The 20,444-nt window shown below is 42.5% G+C and overlaps 1 protein-coding gene across 3 annotated transcripts; it reads right to left on the bottom strand.

Annotated features, from left to right (window-relative positions):
* Window positions 1-230: 230 nt before the first annotated feature.
* Window positions 231-19,848, bottom strand: shq1 (SHQ1, H/ACA ribonucleoprotein assembly factor). 3 transcript variants are annotated; one of them, XM_088309172.1, is made up of 12 exons: window positions 19,786-19,848; window positions 19,013-19,179; window positions 18,328-18,392; window positions 17,447-17,575; window positions 16,994-17,154; window positions 16,791-16,903; window positions 16,599-16,696; window positions 11,716-11,873; window positions 11,136-11,189; window positions 10,408-10,531; window positions 8,402-8,522; window positions 231-1,069 (listed from the first exon to the last, which is right to left on the bottom strand). In XM_088309172.1, the coding sequence occupies exons 2-12, from the start codon at window positions 19,153-19,155 to the stop codon at window positions 472-474; spliced, it is 1,764 nt and encodes a 587-aa protein (XP_088165298.1). In that variant the 5' UTR covers window positions 19,156-19,179; window positions 19,786-19,848; the 3' UTR covers window positions 231-471. The 3 variants fall into 3 exon arrangements, with proteins under 3 accessions (XP_088165298.1, XP_088165296.1, XP_088165297.1); XM_088309170.1 differs by having other exon boundaries at window positions 19,680-19,823; XM_088309171.1 differs by having other exon boundaries at window positions 10,408-10,513; window positions 19,680-19,823.
* Window positions 19,849-20,444: the final 596 nt, after the last annotated feature.

Genomic DNA, 20,444 nt, shown 5'->3' with positions numbered 1-20,444 from the left:
CTAAAATTATTAGTGACTTGAAATTTGCTTTGACAAAATTTAGAATCCACATAAAATAACACAAGGGTGGGAATCACTGCAGATATGGATTGATTTAGATTTTTTTTATAAACCAAAGTTGACGTTTGTGCAATGTTGAATTATCTGTAGACAAAGCGCACTTATCCAAAGATTGTTTCTTTAGAGTTTTTCGTAAAGCTGTAAAAAAAAAAGTGCAAAATATTTCAGTGTATTTTAATAACCATTTATTATTTATAAGTCAGGGACGGGCAGTGATTGGGAAATAACACATGTCAAGAAAAGCACTCGTTCCAACTACAAAATAGACACAGTAAATAAATGAAATGAAAAAAAATCCAGCAAATTAAGAAAGAAAATACACGATAAAACAGAATTGTCACAAACACAAATCTCATTTCATGAAATGACTTACATGGAAGTTACATTTGAAAATATTCACCACTCGGCACGTCACGAGATCAAGTCCTGCGTTTGAGAATCTTCCCGTTCTTCAACAATAAGCAGCGGGTTCTTGCGAGGGCTCCACTCTAAAAATGTCCCACCGCTGCTCCCTCCTGATGACGCGCCGCTCTGCTGCAAAGGCTTTTTTTCTGTTTCAGGACCGCCGCGCAATTCTTCCGAGATTTGCAGCTCCCCGAGCTCCCGGATGAGCGGTCCGGCGCCGTCGGGGGCTTGGGGGAGGATGTGGACGTTGCTCTCCGCCGGCGGTGTGAGCGGTGTGGCTGCTCGCTCCTGTGGGATGGAAGCGCAGACGGCGGAGGTGTGCCCGGGCTTGAGAGGGCTGTCCTTAGATGACTCTCCTCCCCCTCCTCGACGGGATTCAGCGCCAGCTTGCTCTTCGGCTTCGGACTCGTCGTCTTCTTCCGAAGCGCTGCTGTCACTGGAATCGCTGCTGCTATGAGGCGCTGAAGCGCTCTCGGAAGCGCCGACTTCCTCCTCGGCCACCAACGTGGCTGCCTCTTCTAGTTCCTCAATGTCCAAATCCAAATCTTTTTTCTGCAGGGAGACGTTTTGCAGTGCAGTGGCCAAGGCCGACAATTTCTTTGACCTATAAGATTAGATAAACACACTTAATTACTCGGTTCAGGGCGCCTAATTCCTGAGACGGGTCCTCTAGGGCAAGCATATATTCCACGTCGACTTTGCAAATCCATTGACAAAGTCAATGTTGTTAATTAGTAATAGACCGATTATCTGGGCCGAAATTTGGCATTTTGCAGATTATTGGCATCTGCTTTTTTTTAACCGTCAAGGATGACAAATTATAAGATGGTTGATTTTGGCTCGCCGCAGCACACTTCTCTCTTTCTGGTGTGCTGGTGGCCCTGCCGGCAGAAGCAGATTGGGCCGCCCACAGCACCATCTGATTGGTTCCTTGTGACGTGTGCAACAGCCAATCAGTAAGCTGCCTGTTTCCTCTTTCACCAAGAGTACCGGAGGAAACAGATTTTGCCAAAGTTTTAATAAATGACAGTCTGCTACAGGCAGTTTATTAAACACCTTGAGTAATTTACAAAGAAAAGGGTTTTTTTCAGTTCTTAGAAAATAGACAACTTAGTTTGAAAAGTCGAACAAAAAGTGCATGGAGCCACCAGCACAGCACAGAACGAGAGAGGGAAGTGTGCTGCAGCGAGCCGAAATAAATCAATAATTTACCGGCCTTGAAAGGCAGATTCCGATAATCGGCAAAATACCAAATATCCGCCCCGACGATAATCGGTCTATCACAAGTTTTAACACACAGACTCCAGTGAAGAGTGTGTGAAAATGTTTTATCGCTGCTGAAAGTCCGAGCAGGCTCCTATTGTGCACAAGGTCGATGGTGTCGTTATTGGACTATTCACGTCGAGAATGCCCGCCATGCTGTCGCCGAAAACTTTTGGGCGATGCGTGTTGCCCCCTTTGCCATGGTGATTACGAGCTGACCTCTGCGGGTCACTGACATTCAGACTGTGTCCATTCAGGTTGGAGGAACGCATTTGAGCTCTGGTGGTGTGTGTGTGCGTTGGGAGGAACACTTTTGCTGTCATTCTCATTTTCACACTCAGCTCCAGTTACCAAGTCCAGTTCAACTGATCTGCCGCTGGGTCCGACAACTGTTACTCTCCCTTTTTCTCAGATGAGTGATGTGTTTTTGTTTTTTTTTATTCTTTTTTGTACAATACAATACAACTTTATTTATATAGCACATTTCGTTAGCAGGAAATTAGAACACCAATTAAAAGACATAACGGATACCAGAAGAACATCCGAACATCGACAGTCTCACTTTTGAGTCGAAAGCTAAATAAGAAAAATGTGTTTTCAAACGAGTTTTAAAAGTGCTATTCTGTATTTTCGGTCCCAACCTCAGCGGTAACGCAAGTAATGATTGAAGCGAGACACACTTGAGTCGGCGGATTGGTTGACAAGAGTCATTTATGTGACTAAGGCAATGGAATGAGAATTCAAATTGAGCTTTTGGAGAACAAAGCTCGTCTTGTACAAAACGCCCACACGCCAAGAAGCAAAACACACACTGGATGCCTTTCATTGCTGCCCCGTGTTTACGGCGTTGTGTTCAGATTTGCTCAAACTGATTGGTGGGTCATACTCTGTTTACCCAACCTGAAACAAAATTAGACCAACGCAGATGACATCCACATTGACAACGGTGTTCAGGACTACACTTGTTACATAATCGGCTCCGTGGAAACTGATCTGTCTGCTCCGGCAAGGTGCATAAAGGCATGACGGCCATTTGTCAGGTGAAGAAATCAAAACCTCAAATGTCTGACTTGTGGAGGGATCTGTGCACCCGTCACTTGGGCTGGATTTGCAATCAAAGTTGAATTTTTTTCCAATCGATTCGCATCTACTTTCAAGAAAGCCGTATCTGGTATCACTGAGCTTACGTTTGCTGAACACCTCGCATGCACACGTGCCCAAAACGTTAGTATAGAAGTGATGCCGTTTATTAGAGCTTGGATTTTCGAATAAAATTTCAAAAATCGATTCGATTTCCGATTCATTTGGATGGATTTTCGATTAAATCAAGTATTTCACAAAGCACCATTTTTACTTTGTTACAAAAGGCATTCTCAGAAGCACCAAAGCAAAACTGCTTGATGTAACGAGGTGCACTAATAGAAATAGGAATATTTAAATTAAAAAGCGTAAGCGTAAATCCAGCCTTGAAAAGATCCTGGTATGCTAAACAAGATATGAACGTGATGTAGCTGGACTTTGTGCGTGAAGTCCGAACGGGGCTCGTGCGGCGGGAGAGGCTCCGGCAGAGCAAGCCACTTCAAAGACTGCCCTGTATTCTCTTCCCCCCGTGGGAAGTCATTATTGAGTTAGCATTGGAGAGGCAAGCTTGTTTTCCCTCCCCTCCTTTGCTCTGCGGTGGGAGAAGCTTGGCCTGTGGTGAATACAAAGGCGGCGTCCAGGAGGGGGGAGGGATAACGTTGTACACAAACCGGTCATTACCACGCTGCTGTTGTGGCGAGCCGTCGTTAAAGTGAGAAGGGCTGGCGCTTTCGAGGCTGGGAAAAAAAAAACTTTTGCTAAGACAAAAGACGCCTCCATCTGCCAAAGTGTTTAAATGAAAATGGGAAGCGAATGTGTCTGCGAGGGAGGGGGGAGACAAGAAAGTTCTCATCTGTGTATTCGGGTTCAATTGCAGTCTGGCGTTGCTTTCATCGTCTTTATGTGAAAGAGAACCTGATGCGGCGTGTGTGCCTGCGCTCGTCAAAACATTTCAGGTAAAGTGCATCTTCAGATCACTCAATTAGAGATGCGTCCAAGTGGAAATACGCGGAAGAAACCGAAATTGAGTAACGCAAGGGTGAAAACCAAAACAACCGAAAGAACTGATAACGAAGAAGAAAAAAAATCAAAACGAGTAGTGATAGACCGATTTTTATTATTATTTTTTTTAACAAGGCTAATGAATTAAAAGCTGGTTTATTTTAGCTCGCGGCAGCACTCTCTCTCTCTCTCTCTCTGGTGTGCTGGTGGCCCTGCCTGCAGAAGCAGATGCACCCGCCCACAGCGCCATCTGATTGGTTCCTTGTGCCGTGGGTAGCAGCCAATCAGCTGTAAGCTGCCTGTTTGCTTTTTCTCCACGAGTCACATGCTCTACAGGAGGCAACGGGCAACAGACTTTGCCGAAATTTTAATAATGTCAATCTACAACTCACAACGAAAAGAAAACGATTTGCCGTAGTAAACTTTAAAGAGATGTTTGTTTTCATTGACGATAAGAAATGCAGCTGAGCTTGGGAGCTCCGAGCTCGTTTTGTTCGACTTTTAAAACAACTTGGGTGATTTACAACATGTTAAAGCTTTTTTTTTTTTTAGAAAATAGACAACCTTGTTTAATAAACACGTGCTTAAAGGCAATTCAACGAAATCAAGCTTCGGAGTTGCTGTGTGTGCAAAATGCGGACGTGTGCCGAAAGACGGTGTGCCCAACACAAAACGCTGCAGCGGCACCACGCAGGGAAGAAATCTGCGCTACTCGTCCGCGTTAGCCGGGAGATCTCACGTCTTTGTTCGAACCCGCTGGGCTTCTCGGATCTCCTCCGGTGCCGAGGCAAACATGAGATCAAGAAGCTGCGTTATTCATTTATGGTGTTGACAAAAGCCCGCTGGTCGCGCCGACTTCTCATCTCATCTCCTCCCCCTCCGAATACAAACAGAAAAACAAAAACTGGTGCTGGTACGGGATACTTAATTTTAGATTATTTCCCAGTTTGGGGGAATTTTTTTATTCCTCTGTATAAACAAGTCGGAGGAAATAATAAGCAAGTCAAGTAAAAAGCAAAGCGTTCTTTGTTTCCATAACATAGATTGCGTTTTGTGATGTTGTAAAACATTTTCCTGCCATTTCCTGACAATTTTCCAGTCCGGGGAACTGCGGATATTTTCTCTTGTTAAGACATCTATCACCAAAAAAAAAAAAAAAGAAGATGACGACAAGAAAGAAAAAAAAAACACGTTTTTTTGGCTTTCCCAAAACGACGCCAGATTTTAACTGACTGATTTGTCGGCTCTAATGGGATGGGTCCAACTGCGCGGGGGGGGGGGAAAACAACAAAAAACAGAAGAGACGAGGAGCAAAGTGAGACAGCATTCAAATCTTTGTTGAAAGATTTGTCAAACTTTGACGAGGTTTCGGTTCTATGAGCAGTAATTTGTTTCCTCGAGCGCTTTTGGTTCAGCGCACAAGGTTGCCGCTTTTGTTTTGACTGCGTGCGCACGAGTGTGTGAGAGTAAAAGGGAGTGCCTGCCCTTTGGCTTAAATCACACTGAAGCCTTTATGAGGTTGTAAATCTGAGAGTGATGTCGCTGCAGTCGGGGCGACTTTATGAGAAGAAATGCATGTGGGACGACAAGAAGATGAAATCAATCAAAGCCCCCGAGGCCTCCGAACAAGCATTAATGGCCGTGTCCCATCATTGGAGACTGATGGCGTCTTGCCTCATCTGCGAGGCCCGACGACACGCGGGGATGGCACCTCGGGTAGAAGATTACATCTCATCTTTCCGCTCGGCTCGAAAAGATGACAAATCCCGCATGGGGGAATTTCTCGCAGAGGAGCGACAAAACAATGCACAAAAGGAGCGGCGGCAACAACCGGCGCGTTCGAGCGACGGCTGAGCTCAAGTGTTTGTTGGAACATTTTCGGAAGCTTCAATGCGCCGCTTTGCGTTTGGACGACTGATTCGTTTTATGATTGTGACAAAATGGAAATTGTGATGGTCGTATTGAGTACATTAAGTCCCAGTAAAATGAATCTACTTTTTGACGTCGATACACGTCAATGGCAGTGAATAAGTTTTAATAATGCGTTGCCATCGGACAGCCCGGCAAGTATGTGAAGCTTATCTTCCCATAGTTGACATCAAATATTGTTTTGCTTTAGGCCCCAAAATAGTTGAGAGACTCAATGGCCGTAGACACCTGATCAATAAAAATTTCCCTTAATAGGAGATTGATTGAAAAAAAGAAAAATAAATCAGGAAGCAAACCCCGACTGTCATTGTGTGCGCCGTAGGCAGAGGTTACACCCAAATTACAAGCGCCTACGCGCTAATATTTTGAGCACAAAAAGTGAGTTTTACTATCAGATTGTTTGAATGCTATTTGCCTCTTGAGAATTGTGTTTTAGAAAATTTTTAAAAATGTTAAAAATGATATAATTAACTTTTATCATTTTTTAAAATTTTCTCTTTAATGTTTTTTTTATTTTAAGTAGGTTAAAAAAAATCAATAATTATCAATAGACTGAAATGAAATATTACATTGCAATTCGCCCGACACATTGTGTTAAAAAAGATGATTATTTTATCTTTAAAACTGACTGGTTAATTTGAAATTTTCAGAGTTGTTTTAACCTATTATTTAAAATTAAATATTATTAAAAAAAAAACTAACTTAAAAGCTCCTCCCCTCTAGATCCTTATTTAAGAGTGGAGGAAAAAAAATCTTTCACTTTTTATCAAGCACCTCTTCTGGTCGTCGTGCACTCCATACCGCATTCCCTCTTCAAAAACTCGGCACGATTCATCCGCAAGAAATTTGCATACAATCAACAGAATGCTGCAAGACCAACGAATCAACGTATTGGTTATCATTCCCGCGCTAAAATGTTTTATCATACTGCGCGGCGGAAGAGTTGCCCGTCCGTGGTTGACTAGCGTGACCAGTTCTGATGCTAGTAAGGTCAAACTGACATTATCATTATTATTTTGAATATAGATAAGCGGAGAAGAGTCAAGGAGAAGTAGGGAGGTGAAATGTTTTTCTTGTGCCTCCAAGCTCAAACATGGATGACTTTATTTTTATTTTTAAGTGAACTGCCAGAGTGAGAAAAAAAAAACGATTTGCTCCATCGTTTCGTTGCTCTTCGATCTTTGGGAAGAAAAGAAATGCCACCACTGACAAAGTGAGACTTCTACAATCAATCTCCGCGAATGCAAAGTAGAATTCCTGATTTCCCCTCAAAAAATGTAAAACGAAAATGTGAGGAATAAGCGAGGGGAAGCTGGAAATCCCGCCAGACCTTTTATAGTGCCGGTTTCTGGGCAGCGAGCCTAAAACACCAGGCACACATTTTTCAACTGGGCTTTTTCCAGAGAAGCACACCACTTTGCTGAACTCGGGCCAAAAGTAAAACAGAGCTCATTACGGACCAACGCGCTCCAACGTTCATCCATGCAACGTGTATAAAATTGTGAAATGTGCATCAGGTGGCCGAGACAAATATGGAATCATCACGCATATGTTTAGAGAGCAAATTTGAATCCTTGTGGTGTATTTTATTTGATTTTTTTACTTTATTGATACTGGCGGATTTCACCGAATCAAATCGACTCACAATCTGAAGAATCGAAATCGAATTGAATCGCATCCTAAAATAATAATAATAATAATGACATAATTAATTTACAGCAGTCCGGTCCTCGGGAGACTGAATGAATGGAGTCTGAAATATCCACACTCTCTGATTTGATGTCTCCTATTTCCCTACTTTTGTATTATTACCGCTGCAGCAGCAAGCGTAAAACGCTTCTTCCTCAACAATTCTCCCACGTTGTTTTTGGTTCAATTATAACAAAATAATAATACAATCTGCTATGCAGCATGTGGAGCCTCAAATCATTCCCATGTTTCCTAAGAAGAACACAGGAGATGGCATTTTTTTTTTTTTTTACACTGCAGCCAATTTGGATTTTGTGCAAGTGTGCGAGGAGTGGCCGACTCCATACTTTTTACACAGTCGGCCACTTCTGTGACTTTAAGCTGCAACGCTCAGCGAGACTCATTGATGGTACTTGAAGGCTTCTACACAACCAATCCGACGTGCTGACGTTGGACCGGAAAATGACGGAAGAACGCGACGCAAAAGCCGACAAAGACGCCGCCGACGAGTCCAGACGCAAGCATGAGAAGTAGTACCCCTCCAGGCCATAGGCGGCGCTAGTCGGCAAAATAATTCACAGGTTGTCCGCTTTAATCACATCCTGTTCGTGTCCAGAGCACCAATTCGCTAGCTAACAGCCAATCACAGTGATCATTCGTTCCGAAAGCCCGGCCCGATACGACACGTCGCGCAGACGCCCCAACGCCATCGAATTGGTGTGTAGAAACCTTGAGATACAGACAACCTTCGCATCAGACAACCAAGACTGCATCTCTTGCTAATTCAATCGGCGCTGCTCGGACAAGTGACACCGCTAATCCTCTCCTCAAGAGTGCTAATGCTTCGCACCGTGTCACTTCCCTTGACAAGGAAGGTAATTATTTGAAGATGAAGGTTGCAAAGGTGTGTGTTCTCCTCTCACAAAGTTGCGCATCTGTACACATGTATGTTATGACGAGGGGGGGGGCTTACTTGATCTTCTGGATCCAGATACAGTAGTCGGTAATGTAGAGATCGTTGAGTATGTACGCTGGGTCGTTCTGTCTGAAGACTTTGTGAATATCAAGCAGGCATTTGAGGATGCCGGCTCTCCCTGAAAACATTTGTATTCGTTACAACGCGCTCCAGCTGCTGACAGACATCAGACACATCGACTGGCGTGTAGCCCGTGTTGTAGACATCAAAGACAAGGGGACAACATCACAGCAAAAATCCCATTAAGACAACTGAGTCATTTGATCCAGACCGTTTCTGGTCAAGAATTTGATTATCCTGGGGAGACGGAAAAAAAAGCAGGATTGTTCTATTTTTGGCATTCAATCTGTCAGTTGAATTGCAGCTGGGGCCAGAATTTCTGTCAGGAAACGTCTTTGATTTTGAATCACAAAAATAGCAGCGGCTGTTTTTAGGAACTCATCTATTGTGCCTTTGCAAAGGCCTCAACAAATTTCAGTGCTGCTAATTAACATTTGCATCAGGTATTGCAACTCTTTTGCCAGAAGAAGGTCATTTCTTTACAAGGTTTTTAAATACAGAAGGACACAAGCATGCACCCGATAATGTCGACAAAAATGCCCCTGCCCGCCTTTGCATTGTCCAAGACATTCCAAGCCAATCAAAATAAACAATCCACTCGCCGTGAGGAAAACCTTAAACAAACATTTGGTTCTCGTTTAAGCACGGGATCATATGCGGGGAACTCTGGCCTCAATGTCAGGACTTGGATCGTGCGAAGCAAAAACACACACTTGCCTCCAAAATTCCATTTCCTTTTTCAGAAGGAAACTTATGAACATTTAAAGGAGTCATTTCTCCAAGGAGTTGGTAAACAGCACATCCAAGACGGTCATCTACTACGTAAGGAAGATTAAATATTATACATGGAATATATTTCAGATGAGGTACATGGAATTTGTAAAAAAGTAAAATCATGGCAACCGTGGTTGAACCTTGCTAGCAAACGGTTACGATTGTTTTGTTTTCCGACCACGGCGCCATTCGAACTGAAACCCGCCGGTCCCACAGCCAAATCCGTAAAGGACCGAGCGATTGTCACCTCACAGGTTTCAGCTAGAACAGCAATTTCCTTATCGAGTGCGCGCAACCCCCTTCGAGGGTGCTAACAAGGTGAGATGAGGGGAAAAATGAGACCAGCTGCTGTTTCTCCGGCTCTGCCGATCAACGACGCAATGAGGCGCAGAAATGTTAATCTGGGGTTTAAAGGCCTTTCATTTGCAAGCTTTAAAATCATCACAGAGCAGATCATCTCAGCCAGTGCATGTTTACACTGATGTCTTATGTGAGCGTGGGGGCTTTTGATTACAAGATTAAGATATACTGTATTAACATCAACAAGCCGTCATTGACTAATCCACGTTTTTAAAACGCCGTCTCCAATGAGGCGGAAGAGACACAAAAGACGAAGCTTTGCATAAATGACACCAAGGATTACAGTGCAAGTCTGTAAAATCGGTTTTCCTTGCTATACCACTTGCCATATATCGCCTTTGCAAAATCAATTCGATTTGATACACAAGCGCCCGATTCCATTTCCGATTCACTTTGATTGGACCAATTTTCCTTCTGGCTGCCGCCATTTTGTTTTGATACGCTACTTTTGCAAAGTGACAAGATGTCACGTGACGAGTGAAGTCATGTAAATTCATGAGGAAAAGACGTTATTAAATGTATCCTTATATGGTTTTATGAATGGATATCGGGCTATGAAAAGGAAAATCGATTTTTTTTTTTAAACCCAGCCCTGACCATGATATTACCTTTGTGCTCGATGGAAACATCGCTTCACATTCAAACCCAGTCCAGTATAATTTCCTTAAATTGTTTAATAATAATAAAAAAAAAAAAAAAGAAAGAAATGATCGCCAATTAATCAACCCCAATTAGGGACAATTAAGTTTTAAAAATGAAAAACACAACGAGGGTGAAGACCTAATGTAATGTTGGCAAGGAGGACTCACCGGAGCGTAAGACGGCAACTGTGTCAGAAACAGCAGCAGACACCATGGAGAAGTGTCGGTAGAGGGGATAGCATAAAACCCTTCGTCCAAAAGACACCAGGACCTCCTGCAAAGAGCTGTATGTCTGAAGGACAAGAGGACATGACACTCACAAAAGCAATCCGGCGCTAAATCACATCCAGATGCAAATGGCAGTAAACACGGATTCAGCCAGACATTTGGGGGCGCGGGGCTTTTCTCACTTTTACACAAGCTCCTTTTGGTGTTCATCACAGTCAGTGGTGCGCTAATTACTTTTAACAATCCCTTCCATTTATTGAGCTGACAAAATAGGCGCTTCAAACTCCCACTGCTGCTCCACTCGCCTCTTAATTGCTGCTTGTCTTTAAACACTGCATCCACACTCAGATTGCTCCGGTAATGGGAGCAGCGCCAGGAGATTTTTATCTCTTGTATTATCCTCCTTCATTGAGGCCTATTAAGGGTGCACTGTGAGCTGGGACATGAGTGTCATCAGAGATCATTCTCTCCCCCTGGCTTGTTGAGCGCCAGAGTAAATACGGTCGGCTGCTGCGGGCATCAAACTCAGTCACACCAGCAGTCTACTGAGGACAAACATCGCACAGTGGTTGGGGGGGGGGGACCTTTGTTGTTGAAGAACGATATTACTGTGAATATCTCTGCAATCATACACAAAAAGACCATTTTTATTTGTGGCAAAATCGTACCTCCAGCCAACACAGTGTCCCACTGAGTTTTCGGATTGTCCATGGTGACTCCACCTGCAGAATAGGACAGGAAATAATAATAATAATAATAACTAGAGCTGCAAACCACATTGGGATATACTGGCACGTTGGAAATGGAATGTTTGGAAAATGAAGTACATCGGATTAAAAACTCATTTGATGAAAATATGACCTCGATAAAATGATGAAAGCAAAGGAAATTAAAAATAATCGACCATAGAGTATTGCTCCAAAGATTTTTTCTAGGACTATGGCCGTTTTTCAATGTTTATTTTTTGAGGGGGTTCAATCTTATACCCTGCCAATTGTCTTCTGCAGAACAAAATAACTTGCTCATATTTGCTTCTGTGCACTCACCTCAAAGGAGTGACACAAAAAAAAAAAAAAAGAAAAAAGAGGCTTTGACTGAGCTCTCAGATACGCTGGTAATCTCTTAAGGCCATGCATGAATGAAATGGAAAAAGGGGTCTTAAGCATTTGAGGAAAGAACACTTTGTCATCCAAGGCTAAGTGCTTCTCAGGAAGAATTGCCTCTTCACACATAAACACCGTCACTTACATTGTGCTCCCCCTCCGTCGAGCGCACTTCATAGCAGTAAGCCAGGATCATGTCCACCAGGCTGAGCCACACTTGGGAACGCGAAGTCTTGTCGAGCAGGTACGATTGGTTGTTGAATTTTCTCAACTGCTCTTTCTCCTCGTTGCTGAACATTATAACTGCGTGAGAACGTTAAAATTGTTAATCAAACAAAATATGGACTAAGGCCCACCTAAGGAATCATTTTTAGTGTATGTAATTTAAATGAAGGGGGAAAAATAGGTTTTAAGTGTGCGACCCTGGGGAACATGTTTTTTTCTCTCCACCGTACAACATTAAAGTGTAATTGCACATTCACTCCAGTAGATGGCAGCAATGAAAATGCTATTATTTGCGAAGACTGAGTTGTTTTTTTCTTGCTGGGGGGGGAGCGTAACATAAAATAATCGAGAAGCACTGTAATAAGAAATGGATACTGTGATCATTGCTGTTCTTCTGGATTTTGCCTCCCCAGCCAAAGATGGGACACCAAAAATCTGCATTTCCCATACGTGTGCATTACATGCACTTCCTTTCGGGCTGCGGTGGGAACTCAGCTCTGCTGGGAAGGAGATTCCTGCTGCATTACGTTAGCTCCCTGAAGATGCTACCTGACTCCATCCTCAGTGCGTCTGGCACTGAAAACAAAGACCTACATGACTTCACGAGGAACCACATCTGTTTGCACTCTTCTTTAGGCACTTGACACACGGAGGGGCGGGCCGGGAAGGGGGGGGGGGTAAATAAAATAAAACACTGCAAGCAGGTCTTCGACGTTATCTTTGTCGCAACGCCAAATCAAGTCAAAGGAAAATGAGGAATTTGCGAAACAAAAATTTAGGCACAAAGTTCTGAGTTAACACGGTAAAGAGAGAAAAAAAAGAAAATAATACGGAGAAATCTTAATTTCATAAGAAAGCAACCTTATGAAATTGCACAACCTAGATAAATATATTTTTATTTTTTCTATAGCTTGTACAATTCGATTGAACCGTTATCTTTTCAAGAGTGCCAGTGAAAAATGTTCACATTTATAAAAGAAACTCAAAAGGACATTATTGGTTAAAATTATATTTATATCGAGTACTTGCTTTTGAAGACTTCTCTGAGAAGCCAAATGAGTGGCCTCAAATTTGGGTGTAAAAAGTCGAATTCATTATTATATATTTATTTGCAAATATTAGAAATTTAATAATAAAAATGTATAACAACTACGAGCGCAAACAACGAACGAAGAAGAGCAGTCCGGACAGATTTGCTCTCTTAATTGCAATCATGCATGCTGATTTGTGTCTGATTTGGAGCACATTAATTCTAATGGGCATTTAAGGCCTTCAGCTGACGGGAAATTCATTCCTCCAGTTGGAGACGCAGTCTGTCAGATCCAGATGGCCTAATAGCATCGGGTAAATATTTAGGATGGACCGAAAATTTCACGACGGAAAAATTCAATAGCTCTGCATATTAAAATGATTGACATTTTTTTTTTTATTTTAAAAAGTCCAAACCAACACTGACACAGAGCGTGTCAAACACCAATACTACTTTTGAGTATGTTACCCGTCTTGTGGAATTTTTTGTCTCGAATAAAGAACTTAATGACGACCAGCCTAATTAGTACAAATCTTGATTTCCTAATTTATTTATTTTTATTTTTTTAATCGGCACACCCCGAGAAAACTGTCAACAGAAAATGGCGAGCATAAATCCAAAACACCGTGGCCATGAAAAGTCGACAACCGTCCGTACTGTCAATCTAAACATTTGATTGCGCGGTGGTTGCCCCAAATGAGGTCAAAGGTCACCATTTTGCAAGTGACATCTAAATTTAGCCATAACAAGCTTGAGTAGGTAGCGAGAGGCCGAGCTGTCAGCTCCATTTAGTTTGCGGCGGCGTATGAATGCGGGCCTCCGGTGGGCAGCTGGGGCCTGTCAATGTGATGGCCCCGACACCAGACAACACAAAAGCTCCACTTTCTACTTCATTAACACTTGTGTCCGCACCCATCTGTCAGGTGACATATATATCAGCCGTGGCATCGGGAAAAGACGGCTGATGTGGATCTAAAAAGGCAATTGTTGTCTTAAGATATGACAAACATTTATTGCGCTCAAAACGTGCCGACAAGCTGACTGAAGTCATTCTTGAGGCTGTGGCAATTCAAACCGTCAATGGCACCGAGACGTTTTATCTGGCTCGAGTCGTGCATTTGGACCCGTTCTGTCGAGTCGAGTCACTGCCTTAAAATGCAAAATGAGCTTTGTGCCCCCGAGCGGGAACCTTCGGCTGCGTTCATTTCCGCTCACCACCAATCACGGTGTGCATATTTGCTCCAGTTGATTAACGTTCACAGGGACCAAAAGCCGACTTGCAACAAAGGTATTGAAGGGATTGTATTGCGTTAGTGGCATTATCGGAAGCATTTACGCGATAGAATGCCGATGGTATTAGCAGGTTCATATTTCTATATTCATATCTCTAATCTCGTAGCACACTTGAGTACATGACAATAAAGGGATTTCTGATTCTGATTCTGATATTTGCTGCAGGTTCTAAGCATTTATTTTACCAAATGCATCCATCAAATGAAACTAGAAGCGCCGTGCACAGAACTGACAAGTGATTGTTTTATATTATCCTCACGTTATATTCTGGAGACTGTTGATGACCTGCACGCCACATTTGCAACACACACAGTAAGTCTGCTTATACAAGTGACAACACTTCATATTCTGCCAAAGACACAACAAAACCGATAAAGCACATCTGCCGCATAGACAGGACAGCCAAAGACACAACAAATTGGACACAAGAGGGGTCACCCGGGCCCTATCGTGAAAAATACGCATGCAGGCAACACAATTTGACATCTGAACACATACACAGCCACGCCGAAGACGAGTTTGCAGGATCCCAAGCCTTGGGATCAACCGTGGGACCAGATGGGGATCAACCGATCATCCTCGCGAGGATAAGAAAAGTAGCCCAGATAACGGACTTGTACTATTTCCTGAACAATCGGAACAAAGTTGCATCAGTTGTTGTGTCTTTATCTGAACATCTTCCTTCTTAAAAATAAAAATGAACATGCGTTGAGTACATTTAATTATTTAAGGGTGTATTCTCTAAGTCATTTGCTTTTTCTTGGTAACCAAATTCCAACAGTATACACAAATTAACAAATAGCCTATACGGTGCACTTTGCGCGACTTCACTCGACCAAACAAACCACACTGGAGATGGCACCGGAGTGTGAACACATCCTGAAAACAGTTGCGGGCTTAACTCAATACTGCAGGTGATGTTTTTGTTTTGTTTTTTTTTGCCTTGCTGCCCATCTGCGCTCACATTCGCACGAGTGGAGAAGGTTCCCCTGCCACGGTGAAGAGCACTACCTCCTGTGATAACGTTATCTGTTTCATCTAAATCCTCTCTCAAGCTTGCGGCGGCCATGCACGACATCTAAGCTGTAAGTGTGAGCCATGTGCCTCCTTAAAGCACGCCGCTATGAGCAGACTGCGAGATGAGCCGGATAGCACAATTAAATAGGCTCTTGGCTCTCGCTGAGGCCTTCGCAAGCCATCACGCCCGCGTAAAAAGAGCTGAGGAAAGAAATGCGCCAGCTATCAGAGAACTCATATCTGTCTTAGTTAATGAGCAATCGATTTTTAGATGGAACGGAAGTGAAAATAAAAGCCAGTTGGAATTTTGGAAGGAAGCAGGATACGGAAAAGCTATAATGCCGTTTTGGCTTGTCACATTAAAATGGCAGAGGGGCATTTCTTTAAGTATGCCGGAAGGCTGAGTGAGGTCCGAGTTCAAGCTGTCATAAAAGGCAAGTGTCGTTGCTCCTCGAGTGCCCCGGGGCGCTTTAGGCAAGCCGACAAGCTGAGCTTTGACCCTCCTCTTGCGGTGGACCGGAAGAAGACTCGTGTGTCCGTTGGGGAGAAATAATTTGTATGAGAACAATGTTGAAGAGAGCCCACACCGATAAAATCCATTTGAGTGTGGGACAAAAGGCACAATGTTAATTGGGCTGAGAGAGAATTGACAACAATGCAGCCATGCTTTCTTATTTATCTGCTTCTTTATGCCACCTTCCGGACGCCTTCACATACAATTTGCGTTCAGCGGTGGAAGATCAAATGAATATGTTGGGTTGAATAAAAAATAATACAAATATCATTTTTACCTTGATATTATGATATACAATGCAATATTTTTACATTTACATTTTTTTTGTTTTGAGAAGGGATGTAGAATTTTTTGAAATTCAATAACGATTGCTACATAGCAATTTCAAAATTTATATAACCGCAAAAAAACGATATTTTACATCACATTTGTCTTGGCTTCATCAGGAGGAATGTGACAATTTCTGCCACCAGCATACAAGCCATACCAAAGAAAAGACACTCATTGAACATCAAGCTATTTTTAGATGGGGAGGGGCGTTCAACTGGCATCCACTGCAGAACTAAAGATGCGCAAAAAGAGAGTGTCTTTGAATCGGGTGCCGAGTCAGAATCGTCCTTGTCTCGTACAAATGCCCACTCGGTTTTCGAGTTGCACTGCGTGAACATTTGTGATGTATACAAACACAAAACTGGGGAGAAAAGACTTTGGGAAGGTCCCTCACGATACTCAAAATGGATCATGACGGACAACAAACAAGTCACACAGATCATCGGTACTTTCTTAAGCGGACTTCTTGGGGAAACACACGCAAGGATTACCCAACATGCCAGACTAGAGGCTGCAAGTAACTGAAACAAACTTGCTGCTGACCAAAATGTGAATTGCAAACTGACACCTTATGTGAAAAAAAAAATACATTAAAAAAAAAAGCTCATGACAAACATACCAGGCTCTTCATCCTGCTCAGCTGAGCGACAAAGTTTCGTCCACCAAGATCTGAATTCCAGCAGTCTCTTAATCTCGTCGTCTTCAAACAAATCAGCTCTGCAACAAAAGCAAACATTTTCAGCACAAAGATGAGACATGTTGCAAAGAGAACAAGTTTATAGAGGGTTGTTTTTTTTTGTGCTAAACTTACAGGTAATGATCAGGGGAAAAGGCCGAAGCCTCCGCATCCAGCCGCGCTTGCCTCCTCTCAGCTGCTGCAGTTCCGTCTGGGTTCTTGACATCGATCACATCACTGAGTTCTTCCTGTCAGAACATGAAGGCCACGCCCCAAAAAAATGACATGATTCATTTTAAATCAATATCAGTCATCTGAGTGTTCTTCGTTCGTCTTACCTGTAATCTGGCAAACACTCCCGACCGCCTGTTGCCAAAACCGTATTTCTGCAAGCCACTCAGCTCCTCTTCAGTTCTCTCAACGTACACTTCCTGCTCAACCTGCCAGTCAAACTCGTCCTCATCTTCTGCTTCATCACTGGCCACGCTTTCACCGCAATCTTTTTAAAAACCAAACACGAATCACAACACGAGTCACGGCTATCTGTTCAAATCCCCGAATGTGTGCCGATGACTGGTGATGGATGGGGAAATTGAAGCTTAGTGAAGCACTTGTGATATTTTTTTTACTCCTCTAGATGGTGCTCTTTGTTTGAAGATGGAGGCAAGTGCAGTGGAAAAGTCATCTTGAAACCAAGAGAGCCATCCAGAGGAGTCAAAAATGATCACGAGTGCTTCACGAAGCTTCAAATGTCACACATCACGACCGATGACGCGGTCGCTACGACTTACCTGGTCTGAAGTCCTCTAGCAGCGGCTTTGCTGAACGGGAGCCTCTGGGAGCGAGGAGACTTGTCAGCATCTGGAGGCCTTCAAAGTCTTCTCCGGCTATTTCTTTTGGGATCTGCACAGTGAAGACACCTGCGTGTGGACAAGGACGCACAGCCGTTTATTAGTGGTATGAACAAAGTGACTCTAAGAAAGAATTGTCAAAAAGTAAGAGATTCTGTCCAATGACTGCGTATGTCTTAGTGTTGCATTGTTACAAAAATAACCGTTGCTCATTAAAAGGAGATTTATTAACAGATGTTACGGGATTATTTAGACACAGCATGTCAACTTGGGCCATGCTGACAGACAGCCAGTGTGGTGTCAGTGTCAATGAGGCAGATGTCTTCGCCATTATCACTCATGTTATAAATGCTTCTTTTTCTCATTAACACAATATATTAAAAAAAAAACAATTTAAAAAAGATTCCACAAGCGCGCCTGCCGCCGCCGTGAAATGTTACGGTGCAGTTTGAAACGGCACATTACAAATTATTTCAGTGGCTTTTAAAATGGGATGAAGAAACATGATGGTCTTGTTAATTTGGTTTGCTTGATTGACTGGAGTGCACACTAAAAAAAAAAAGGCCACGGGGAACAGTCACTGACTGAGTGGGAACATGACTCGGAATCTTGCACTTGCTGAGTTAGAGTGAGAGAGAGAACGAGATTGAGAGAGAGAAGAGCGAGAGAGAGTTTGAATGTTTTTAAATACATTTTATACTGCACACTTGCACAGGGAGGAAAAAAGTCTGCAAAACCTTTGTTCTGTAAATGTTCCAATAAAACATGTTAGTATTACTCACTAAAACTGAATATTTTCCCCCAAATGTGTTATTACAAACCTTTATCAATGTCGAACGTGGCCTTTTCTCTTCCATCTTCCACAACCCTCCCTGGAAGCGTTAACCTAAAAAAAAAAATGACACAGAGGGTTAACCTGGAATTCTTCTTTCGCTACTGAAGTTAAACAGAGAAAGGTAATGACATTTTGATTGCATTAGTCCTCTTTTATCCGAGCCAGATTTATACAAGGGTCATTCAATAAATAAGATGAAATTTTCAGTCGAAAGACTTCTAATAAAGATTGGTTACTTTTTTCAGCACTGTAACACATCTTTCCCATTTGTGCACAAGCTTCCAAAAATTGTCAGTCCCAACAGAAATTGTCAAAGTCCTTGCAATGTCACCGTGAGGTGTCATGAAGTCACTGACAGACTCGATCACCTCAGGTGACCTCACTTCTGTATGCCTACCAGGCCAGTCTTCATCTTTAATACTGCTCCATCCTTCTTTAAACAATTTAGCCCACTTGTAAACATTTTGTCATTGGAAAATGATTCTCTATTTGTTAATCACCAAACCTCTCAACATTTTTTTTTTCTTAATCTGCAAAACAATTTAAATCCAGGTGGAAAAAGAAGTAAAACAAAAAACAAAATAGCTTCTATGTGCATTAGAAGTCCTTATATGGAAAAATTCACCTTATTTCACGAATGACCCTCATATATTTGAGTAGAAGAAAGTCACCTGAGGAAGTAAGGTTTGGCATAGAATTTCACATCTGTCCCATCAATGTAGAGGTCAAACTCTGACGTCCTGGTGTAGGGAACGCGGACCGAGAGGATAAGGTACTCGGGATCCTGACTCAAGTCAAACGCAGGCGTTATCATAGTGAAGATTTTTGTGACAAGGACCTGCAGGAGGAGAAAGGACAAGAACAACTCTTTCAACAACTGGCTGGAGGCGAGCTGACTGGAGTGCGCCCCTTTGTGGTTCACTCGATTAATTTAAACATTGGGCTAGCTTGTTACGTGTCTTTTAAACCAGTAGCCAACAAATACCATTACGAATGTAGTTATGTTTTGGGTGTTTGGCTGTATTTGATATAGAATTTATTCACGTATTCACTGACATTCAAGACTTTTGTCACCCACGTTAGGCTCGTATTATAATACCGAATATTGAACAGATATCAATGTTTTGTCAACGTACATATCCACGCCGAATTCTCGGCAATACCCTGAAACCAACTATGAAATTCGCGCTGTGTCCATAAGTGAAAGCTTTTTTATCGATCTGCTTAGCAAATCTGACGTGGGATTTTTTCAATGGGAGTTTTGTTTACCCTGACCACGTTGACGCGAGTGCAGCAAATCTCCCCCAAAACAACACAGTTCCAACACGAATTACTAACTTTGCTCCTTTCTTCATTCCGCAAAGTCTCATTAACCCGTGTCATTGGACTGCCCTGAACATAAAATAGGGTTAAATAGTGAAAACGTGAGTGTGTGCGCACTCACCAGCGACAAACTCGCTCACGCAGTCAGCCACGATGAAGCGGCCATGTTTTACCGTAATGAACCGTATACATGAGCAACGAGATATTATTGACACTCGTCGGTTTGTTTTCATAGCATAATTCATTTTTGACAGTCTTATATTAGCTTGGGATCAAGGATGTACTAAGACACATTGCAAACCTCGACTATTATGTTAGGATGGCAATATATTCAACTAACACTGCATAAATAATAATAGTTGGACTCTTGGCCAATCCACTTATAGGAAGTGTCAACCGGTTTATGAACCATATACAATATGATCTGTGACAGAATGTACGCATAAAGATAGAAAATCAGTCATGTCACAATTATGGTCATGTTGTGTTTGGTCTGCTAGTATAATCTCCACACAGAAAAGCAGGATGCTTCTTTGATTAGCTTCATTACTCCAGCTCAAGAGTAGACACCTACCCCCATAAATTTAGTTGAGCTGAGATACAAATGAGTTTTGTTCGTAAATATTGAACATGATTTATATTTAAAATTGTCGGGCCAGCCCGTTTTGGAGCTGATTATTATCAGAGTAAATCCACTCAGCCTTAGTGGCTTGCATTTGCCTTGGGCTGCTTTGAAAATAGGTACTGATATTTGGATTTTCTTTAATATTTTACATAATT

This window comes from Idiotropiscis lumnitzeri, chromosome 11 (genome assembly GCF_059441095.1).
Source record: "Idiotropiscis lumnitzeri isolate Australia: NSW breed Sydney's pygmy pipehorse chromosome 11, RoL_Ilum_1.0, whole genome shotgun sequence".
NCBI classification, from domain to species: domain Eukaryota; kingdom Metazoa; phylum Chordata; class Actinopteri; order Syngnathiformes; family Syngnathidae; genus Idiotropiscis; species Idiotropiscis lumnitzeri.
This window is presented reverse-complemented; position numbering and strand designations above follow the sequence as displayed.

What these genes read in the sequence shown, in the direction of transcription:
- shq1 (XM_088309170.1), bottom strand. Translation starts at nt 19,724, where the DNA reads ATGACACGGGTTAATGAGACTTTGCGGAATGAAGAAAGGAGCAAA. An exon ending in GCCAAACCTTACTTCCTCAG is followed by an intron (nt 18,393 to 19,012) that starts GTGACTTTCTTC and finishes TTTTTTTTTTAG; the next exon opens with GTTAACGCTTCCAGGGAGGG. An exon ending in GAGTGTTTGCCAGATTACAG is followed by an intron (nt 16,904 to 16,993) that starts GTAAGACGAACG and finishes ATGTTCTGACAG; the next exon opens with GAAGAACTCAGTGATGTGAT.